Source organism: Pyrus communis, chromosome 7 (assembly GCF_041283825.1).
Source record: "Pyrus communis isolate YQ-2024b chromosome 7, ASM4128382v1, whole genome shotgun sequence".
NCBI classification, from domain to species: domain Eukaryota; kingdom Viridiplantae; phylum Streptophyta; class Magnoliopsida; order Rosales; family Rosaceae; genus Pyrus; species Pyrus communis.
Window position 1 is genome coordinate 921745 of NC_142571.1, and position 10439 is coordinate 932183.

The 10439-nt window shown below is 36.1% G+C and overlaps 1 protein-coding gene across 11 annotated transcripts in view; it reads right to left on the reverse strand.

Moving 5' to 3' along the window:
• LOC137733938 (uncharacterized) overlaps positions 1-3431 on the reverse strand; it is a 54949-nt gene extending 51518 nt beyond the window's left edge. For 2 of the 11 annotated variants that reach the window (XM_088697295.1, XM_088697296.1), the window contains exons 1-2: positions 2976-3431; positions 2778-2855 (exon numbers count right to left, since the gene is read on the reverse strand). Coding sequence is in view for 4 of the 11 variants with exons in the window: in XM_088697291.1 (XP_088553417.1) it covers positions 1276-1408; positions 1569-1696; positions 2266-2413; positions 2778-2855; positions 3034-3047 (501 nt within the window). In the remaining 7 variants the exon portion in view is untranslated. Of the gene's footprint in view, positions 1-361; positions 411-1035; positions 1409-1568; positions 2501-2557; positions 2686-2777; positions 2856-2975 lie in introns of those variants that run through there. The other 9 variants (XR_015964391.1, XR_015964388.1, XR_015964387.1 and 6 more) reach the window with 9 other exon arrangements.
• Between the last annotated feature and the right edge of the window lie 7008 nt (positions 3432-10439).

Genomic DNA, 10439 nt, shown 5'->3' on the forward strand with positions numbered 1-10439 from the left:
TTATTACGACCTCTGCAAAAACAAAATAGGAGATGGTTATCAAGCAGGCCCTTAAGTTAAAAGCCCTAGTGTTAAAGACAACTGTTAGCATCTAGCGTTAAAGACAGCTTACAGAAACTTGGTTTTTGTACACTTTCTTCTCCCTTCAATAACATTTTGTTTCTAATCCACAAAAATAAAATGAGCAGGTTAATGATACTCATGTGCAAAATGCTAATCCTATGGTCTAAAGCTAACTTCTAAAAATAAAAAAGTATACATAATAGTATTGGAAAATCAGAAACCCGAGCAATTTTTTATTTTTTATTATGAAAAATAAAAAATAAAATGGAGTGGAGTGGAAGCCAAGGAAGAGACTGACCTCCAACAACGGCGGCGGTCAAAAGAGCTTCCCAGAGCGACATGATCTCGCTGCCTAAAACCATAAGATAAACTTACTGATATAACAGAATGGTTAAATCCAAAGGTATTTAATTCAAACACAACTCAAACCCTAAGCACCATGATAATCCTCAAACCCGGAAAAGGGTGTATACTCACAATTGCAGAATCCCAAAGCCACGCTTGGAATGTCTGAAGTTGAGGCTTGAGCTTAAGTTGTTCCATGAGTGCATTAGCTTCTTTCCACTCATCTCAGCTTTCAATGTGGTATTTTCAACAGCCCAGATAGCATCATCCATCTAAAAATGTTGCAAAAGAAAATTGTTTTACCTCCTAAATCCAAACAGCAAAAGAAACAACAACAAAGCCTTTTCCCACTAAGTGGGGTCAGCTATATGAATCTCAGAACGCCATTGCACTCCCAAACAGCAAAAGAAAAAACGCAGAAAATTAAGTAAACAGAATGCAACTGAACTTGCACAGCTTGCTTGTCAAATTCACGAAATGTTGCTAGAACGTTGTAGCTGCATGGCAAATTCGTCATGTAATTTCTGCTGCCAATGATTTTCTATCGAGTGAATTCATTTTGTGTTCAAATTCCAAGTAATTAATAATAAGAAGGATACCATGAATTTTAATACCGAAATCTGGTAATTAAAAATAAGAAAAATATCATTAATTTCATTTTGGGAAGCTGCTTTTAGCTTAGTAGCTCCATTTGGGAATGCAAATATGGCATCACGGTCAAGAGTCCGACCCAAAGGAAGTGAAAGCTTTTTTGACAGCTCAACATACCCTCCTTTGGTGAAAACATATCCTACAATGCAGCATGAAATAGAGTAAATGGAATAATAGTTGGTTTCCCATCCATTCCTCCACCATACTTAGGAGCAACTACATCCTAAAAGTAAGTCCCCAGACAAACTTCCCGTCCATCCACTGCCGCCGGAGTCTTGAACTTAACAATTGTAAGTCTGCTCTTGCTACTCTTTCCTGCTCGTAATTGCAACATTTTGTTGTTATAGTCCTGCAATGCAAACAGTCAAAAGCTTCGCATAAGCAACTCTCGAAGGGTAAAATTCAAATCCAACATTGAACCAACCCATAAACTTAAAGACATCAAAACCGAAACAGATTACTAAATGTCAAAAAGGAGTATTTCAAGGATATGGCAATAAGGATCACACCTGAAATGCTTTGGTAAGATTGTATACCCCTCTTTGATCAACCCTGTAGAGGTCTCCGCTGATAGTAGAGCATGCAGTAGCACAATAGATAATCTTGTTATAGCCCTGTACTGAGGCGTACAGGGTAGCTGGATCACCCGCATCCCCAGTCAATGGCAACACAGATATGAAAAAGGAGAGAAAATGATAACACCCACCGTTAAAAGGAGTAAATGCAGAGTTTGACACAGAAAACAATAAAAGGAGTAAATGCACATCAGAACCAAACAGTCAAGAAAATAATTTAAAACCAATTCTATATTTCTAATCAGATGATGTGCAATTTTTTTTTAATCGTCTTCAATTTGTGGCACTTCATTCTTAATAAAGAACATTTCACAAAATTCCAGATCTGCTACAACATCAAAATTCTTAATAAACAACATCATTCATTGTCCAGATTGAAACAACATCCCACTAAAATTGACTACACATAAGAATCTCATTCCACAAATCTTCTTCAGTCTAGGCCTAAACAACTGCAAGCAAAAAAATCGCCAAGACACATACTTTCATCCAAATCATCCACCGCCATTAACAAAACCACGACCTATATATTCCTTCAGCTAAGATTAAAGCAAAAATTGAAACCCTAATCATTCTCAAACATGCTTTTGAAATCAGAATAGAAAGGAAACTTGAAATTAGAGGGTCATACAGATTTGGGCTGGGGATTGGACTCGTCGTCGGAATTCACCTCTTCCTCTTCCTCTTCACATTGATTACCGAATAGGTTCTGCATCACGTGGTGCCGCTTCTCCTCCCCATCGCTGCTGATGTGTGCTGCGGTCGGAGCCCTCAAAGTACTGACATTAAATAGTTCATTTGATTAGATCATAGAAAATATCACCATAGTATCCTGCAAATTTCAAGAAGTGTGTGCCGAAACAAATCTGAAAAGGAATGAAAACCCTGTTAACCAAACCCATCAACAATAACATAAGCCTCACCAATCAGAAGCAAGCAAAACCAATCCGACATGGTGAAATCCAGTCAACAAAACAAAAATCCCAAGATACATACTTTCATCCAAATCATCCACCGCAACGACAACACCACAACCTATATGTTCCTTCGGCTAAGATTAAAGCAAAAATTGAAACCCTAATCATTCACAAACATGCTTTTGGAATCAGAATAGAAGGGAAACTTGAAATTAGAGGATCATACAGAATTGGGCCGTGGATTGGACTCATGCTCGGAATCGCTCTATTCCTCTTCCTCTTCAGATTGATCACCGAATAGGTTCTGCATCAAAACCCACTATCAAAAATCATACAAAAATCAATGCATTCACCGAAAAATCTCTAAAACCCACAAACCCCAAAAAAAAATAAAAATAAATAAATAATCATACAAATAACTCACCGTGCTCAGATATACTAATTAAGATTAAGGGGTTTATATGAGCAAGAACACAAACAAACTTGGAAATGTCATACAATCCAAACCCACTTCCAATATTTAGCTATAACGAAATGAGGCCGTATCAGCCCAGCCAGAACCTTCTCGATAACCTCCTTCACCGCAAACTATCAATGCCAACACAAAAATTGAGAAAATGTGCGAGTAAATTTGAGCTTGTGATTTTCTCCGAAACCAAACAGGGCCTAGACAGATGCTGCGCGGGAAGACTTTCTAAAGGCGATCAAATTTGCACCTCAAGACAATGCTATTGCAAGAGAGCTACGTCTTCAGGCACGAAAGGTGTAAAGCTGAGTGGTCAAAGATCCTAAGGCTTTTTTTCCCTTTTTTTTTTGGTCGAAACATCTTAAGCTCTTGAATTGTATGATAAATGAGGAAATCCGTGTATTGAACTTGATGGCAAACATGACTGATTTGCGACCTTAGTATCATCTCCAATTAAAAGGGTTACGTATATTTTTTTTTCTAGGTTTACAAAAAAATTAATTGTTAATGAACAGAGCTATGTTATATTTATATACTATTTTCAATTGAAATGATTAAATGTAATCATTTACCAATTTATTAGTTTTAATTTTACTCTTTAAATTTATTTACTACTTATATCATGTGAAAATAAGGTTATTTAGACATAATTTTTTAGGTGGATAGAATGTGAAAAAATGGAGTAAAATGAGTCAAGATAGTAAAAATTCATGTTTTTAAAAAAGGGTCCTGATTTACAATATGTAAACATAATGTATTTCTAAGGGTTCTGCATCTTTTTCAATTAAAACTAGGGTATAAGCACACACTTTGTGTGTGAACAATTTCATTTTCGTTTTTGTTTTTTATTAAGGAGTGTGATTAGTTTTTAAAATTTTTAAAAAGAGCATGAGACAATGATGATGGGATCTCTTAATAAGGGCATCTTTTTATTAATATTACATAATTACCATCATGCCCTCTTTATGTAAATATTATGTATCAAAAGTAAGGATAAAATAGGAAAAATAGGGATATGATTGTCATTTTGTCAGAAGATGCAAAAATACTATTTTGCCCTCCTTTTTGTCAAGAGTGTCTCAAAAGTGAGGGCAAAATTGAAAACAAAGTGGCAAAAAGTTGACCAGGTGTGTTCTCTTAATATATAGTATAGATACCTACAATATGCGTGTTTTGCAAATTATGTGTTCTGATTAAGTAAAATATGGTCAAATTAGGCCATGTTTTTGTCTATACAGAAAAGCATGATTTTCCTCGTGGGTTTTTGAGATGCATGCGTCCACTCAGCTGTCAAGAAACCAAAAAGGCGGTGCTAGGCTCCACAATTGGGCTACTCGGCATGCCCAACATACATAGCTTAATAGTCTTTTGGCTATCATTCGGCTTGGTGGGTCCCAATTTTTTTTGGCCCAACTCTCCGTTGGAGTTGGGTTTTGTGGTATTTTGGGGCTAAAACTTGACCTATGGTCTAACCTATGGTCTAATAGAAGAGGAAAGAACTTCATTCAATCCACTAATCCCCAACTGATTCTAGCAGTTTTTAGTGCTCCGCAATTTTTTGGATAAATACAACACACAACAATTTCTATTCATATATCGCTCTTTGACATACTGCTTGGGAAAATCTGTCAGCGCATGAAGATTTTGAACGCGTTAGGTTTTAATTTGGACAGTAAGGACTGGGGAATCTATTTTCATAATTTTGATAAAATTGACAAGCTGCAGCAAACTGCAGTACAGACTTCTAGATTTACTGATAGAGGTTCCATGATTTGTTCTACAATTTGGAACAATATTCTAACTCTAATGGCCAATGGTATTTTCTCCACTTTCATGAGTGGCTTAACTAAAGCAATTTCCACTTTTACTTTATCTAGACATATGATTGATACTATGACATTAGTTTGTCTAGTTGTCAATGATTGCTACACTTGTGCTATAAAGTTTATACTTGGCAGTACAATTATCGTATCTCCTACTATATATTTTCTGGAGTACCTGTTTACAAACACAATTGGCAATCAAATGCTTCATGGACGAAAAATGCAGCACGCTCCTCCGTGGTCTGATGGCTTTCTTGTTATTATATGGGAGGTCTTCTTGATAGCTGTGTGCTGGGTTTTAGAATGGCAGATGAAGACATGATGATCATATGGGCATTAGCGTGGCATAGGTATCTGGGTTCAATTCTAGTTGTTTGTTGTCATCTTCAATCGATCAAGATTTCAGTTAGAACATCTTTGAAAGGAAATTCCTATCTAGTTGAGATTGCCCAAGCTGGTGCTAAAGGGGGAGTTATCTTTGAAACTATGCTGGCAGAAGAAGATGCAGTTATCCCAATTGCTGCAATAAGACGACAGTTTTTTGGTGCCTTGATTATTGATCTACATGTTGATTTCTCACTGCTGTTCACTAGTAACCTTGACCTTTGGCCTGTATGGGATATAGGAGATGCTTTAACTACAGCTATAAAGTCAATTCTTGGTTCTGCAGCGACACCAACATAAACCCTGCAGTACATCCTACTTGTCTACCACCACAGCTGCTGGCCACAGGAGTAGGAATTCTTCACCCTAAATCCAAGCTTCACCCTAAATCCAAGCATCACCCTTATCAGGTGCTATCTGTCAAAAGGATTGAGGTCGATATATGCAATATCCTTGCTGCCTTAGCTTTCTCCTCTGGTTCAAAAATGAAGAAGTTGGAGCATGAGGAAATTGGGTATTTTTGTTGTTGGGAGAACATGGGTTCACACCCCACTCTCAAATGTCCCTTGTTGAGTTCTCAGATGGTGCTCAGGCTCGTGTTGTGCTTGAACCTAGAGAAACTAAAGGGTTTACCCTAATTAGGATGGTTACAAATTAAGGATGACTCAAACAAGGATATTTACTCAACAAGAGAAATTTAGACAAATAACTGATTTCCATTCAAGTATGCGTTCTACATAGAATACACACGTATTTATAGGCCTAGGAGGAAATTTCCCGAACCTTCTCTAAAACTGTTTGGAGATAAGACATCGTTCTCTTTTGTCCCTTATATAAGAGAATGGGAAATCTTCTCTACATCACAATTAACAGTACTTTACGTCACACACAAACTACTTTAGATAAGATTTCTTACCTTATAATACATCGAATATTATTCTAGTGGGGACAACTTATTGTCAAACAACATGATGTTGGATAACTGATGTTGGAATAGTAAAATTATAAATTATTAACTAATGGAAAAATTACATGATCAGAAGGGTGAGAGGGTAAGAAAAGTATAGAACGCAAGAGAGTATTTTGAGTTGAGTGTTTTTACTGAGACTTTATTTCTGAGTATACATATTAGTTGGAGCATTGTTCAGGACAAAAAGAGTTGAGTGAGGACAGCTGCCCCCATTGGGCATCTGATGCCTCCATTTATGTCGAAATGTGTCAAATGAATAAACAGTTATCATAAATATATTCCTTAATACTCACAACATTTATTTATTTCATCTATTTAGATGCATAAACAATTTACAATTTGAAATAGCTTCTTAAAAAAATTATCTTTTAATAAAATTAAAAAAAATTATATTATTTTAATTATAAAAATATACAATTATACATTAAGTGGTTTTAGGATAATGAATAGGCCCGGTTCGAAACAGTCAATCTTCTATGTTAAGTAAAAAGACATATGTCACAAGGACAGTGTAGGAATAGCGCGGGTGAAGGCCTTTTGGGCACAACATATAATTAATTAATTAAGTTGATGTCTCTCCCCGTCGTATCTCTTCATACAAGTAAGTCCTACTTTTTCCTTTTTCTGTTTTCCGTGTTCTGTTTGTTTTCGAGAATATTCCAAGGAAAACGAAACCCTTCCTAATTTTTGGTTTGGAATTCGAATGCAATTGCATTAAATTTTGCGTCTTTGATTGGGGTATTTGCAAAATTTTGAGAAGGCTCATTGGATTATACAAGTTAGAAGTAATGGAGGATGGTTCTGGGATCTGGAGCAGGCTGAGCAGTAAAGGCCACCACTTGGTTTCTGTAAAAGCAAATATATGTAAAATCTTCGACTTTTAGTAGCTTGTTAGCTTCAAATAACTCATAAGTGTGTTTTCGAGTGATAGAATTGGAAAAGTGACCACGAAAATTGTTGAAATTCTTATGAGCATTACCACGGCGTTGAAAAGGACCGCGACCATGATTGTTTTTAGAAAACTTTGGTTGAGGATTGGAGAATGACTGATGAGCCGCATAGGCTTGAGAAAAATTGTAGAATTGTGGTGTAGGAAGAAGTGGAGGTTAAGACTGTGCAACAAAAGCCTGAAAAGGCTCAGAAGCAGAAGAATTTACACCTTTTTTCTTGCAAAGCATAAAAACCTCCTTGTTGATCAGCAATCCATGAAGTTCATCTAATGTTGTGGTCAAAAGACGAAGCATGATTGAGTCAATGAAAGACTCATACTCATCAGGCAGTCCATTGAGAGTAACAGCAATCAAATCATGATCACTGATAGGAGCTCCAACAGCCATTAATGAATCAGCAAGGCCTTTAATTTTCTGTAAATAATCAGAGATAGAGAGATCGCCTTTGTGCACAGAGTGAAGACGAGAACGAAGTTAATGAATGTGAGCGGCAGAGACTCCACCAAATTGATGCTTAAGATTCAACCATAGATCTCGAGCTGATGTGACACCAACTGTGAATGGAACTATATCTTCAGAAAGCACAGAATTCATCCAAATCAAGATGTTCTGATCTTTTTCATACCAAATCTCGAAAGCAGGATTCGGAATATTGTGACCAGATGCATCAAGAACATAAGATGGTGGGTAAACTTCAGAGCCATCAACGATGCCGGTCAGTTTGTATCGTCGGAAAATCGGAGTAAATAGAGCTTTCCAGACGAGGTAATTATCACACTTGAGCTTTGTAGGAACCATGCAACTAATATTCTAAACAGTTATGGAAGAAATTGACGAGATCGAAGAAGAATTAGAAGAATTAGGGTTCATCGGTGCAAAATTGGGGAAAGAATTTGCAGGATGAGAAGGAACAAATTCAGGTTGTCCAGGATAGGAAGTTGAAGATGCCATGGCCGAAGATCAAGAAACGGTGGCGGTGGCAATGGCCGAAGAACAGAAATCGAAGGATCGAGAGGCAGTGAAGCAGAAAGGCGGTGATACAATATAACAAAAGAAGATCTTTTATTATTTCTTTCTTAATGAGAAAGGAATACAACTCAGTTTATATACATTTGTCTAATTAGGCTTAGTAACTAATTATACTTAATTTAATCTCTTAACACAGAGATTAGTTACAAGATTGTTATAACCAAAAGATACAGTTATAAAAGCTATTAACTATGTGGTATCCCTTTAGAAATTGGGTATTTTTGTTGTTGGGAGAACATGGGTTCACACCCCACTCTCAAATGTCCCTTGTTGAGTTCTCAGATGGTGCTCAGGCTTGTGTTGTGCTTGAACCTAGAGAAACTAAAGGGTTTACCCTAATTAGGATCGTTACAAATTAAGGATGATTCAAACAAGGATATTTACTCAACAAGAGAAGTTTATACTAATAACTGATTTTCATTCAAGTATGTGTTCTACATAGAATACACACATATTTATAGGCCTAGGAGGAAATTTCCCGAACCTCCCCTAAAACTATTTGGAGATAAGACATCGTTCTCTTTTGTCCCTTATATAAGAGAATGAGGAATTTTTTTCTACATCATAATTAATAGTACTTTGCGTCACACACAAACTACTTTAGATAAGATTTCTTACCTTATAACACATCGAATATTATTATAGTGGGGACAACTTATTGTCAAACAACATAATGTTGGATAACTGGTGTTGGAATAGTAAAATTGTAAATTATTAGCTAATGGAAAAATTACATGATCAGAAGGGTGAGAGGATAAGAAAAGTATAGAACGCAAGAGAGTATTTTGAGTTGAGTGTTTTTACTGAGACTTTATTTCTGAGTATACATATTAGTTTGAGCATTGTTCAAGACAAAAAGAGTTGAGTGTGGACAGCTGCCCCCCATTGGGCATGTGATGCCTCCATTTATGTCGAAATGTGTCAAATAAATAAACAGTCATCATAAATATGTTCCTTAATACTCACAACATTTATTTATTTCATCTATTTAGATGCATAAACAATTTACGATTTGAAATAGCTTCTTAAAAAAATTATCTTTTAATAAAATTAAAAAAAAAATTATACTATTTTAATTATAAAAATATACAATTATACATTAAGTGGCTTTAGGATAATAAATAAGCCCAGTTCGAAACAACTAATCTTCTATGTTTAGTAAAAAGACAGATGTCACAAGGACACTGGCGAATGCCTTTTGGGCACAACAGATAATTAATTAATTAAGTTGATATCTCTTCCGTTTGTATCTCATCATACAAGTAAGTCCCACTTTGTCCTCTTTCTATTTTCTGTGTTCTGTTTGTTTCCCGAGAAAATTCCTAGGAAAACGAAACCCTTCCTAATTTTTGGTTTGGAATTCGAATGCAATTGCATTTAATTTAGCGTCTTTGATTGGGGTAATTGCAGAATTTTGAGAAGGCTCATTGGATTATACAAGTTAGAAGTAATGGAGGATGGTTCTGGGATCTGGAGCAGGCTGAGCAGTAAAGGCCACCACTTGGTTTCTGTAAAAGGAAATATATGTAAAATCTTCGACTTTTAGTAGCTTGTTAGCTTCAAATAACTCATAAGTGTGTTTTCGAGTGATCGAGTTGGACTGAGTGAACGCATGAAGATGTTTTCTTACCCCTTTCTACTTAGTTTCTTCAAGAACAATTCATCATTAGGTCATTATCAAGCCGGAAACTTATTGATTTTATTTACGAATTGATAAGATTTTGGAAATAATATGTGTATCGAGAAGGAATGCAATAGGTGGATACTATGACTACTGCTTCCAGTACACCGATTCATCATTCCTCCATGCTTTTTTATGTTGAGTAACTGAGAAATCCTGCGTTCCAAAACTCATGTAGTATAAGTGGGGATGGCAGCTATGTAGTCCCTGTATAATGTGCAGGGGAAAGAAGAAGATTGTTTTTCCCCTCTGTGCATGAGTGAACTATAATTCCTATAGGGTAGTACAATCCATGCGAGCCTTGTCAAATACCATCCAAGTATTCAAAATTGATTCTGTAAGCGTCAAGTGGTTTCCTTTTTGGTAGTGCTTCGCCGTGTGCATTAGTTCAAAACCCAATAATTGTTATGTGTGCATGTATATGTTAATATAGGAGTAAGACATGAATGAGCTCGTGACTTGCAAACAGACAAACACAACATCAACGTTCAGAGTTGAGGATGTACTAAATTATCATATCGTGATTGAAATAGTACATCAACGTTCATTAAAATTTGTACTAAATTAGTCGAACGTTCAGAGTTG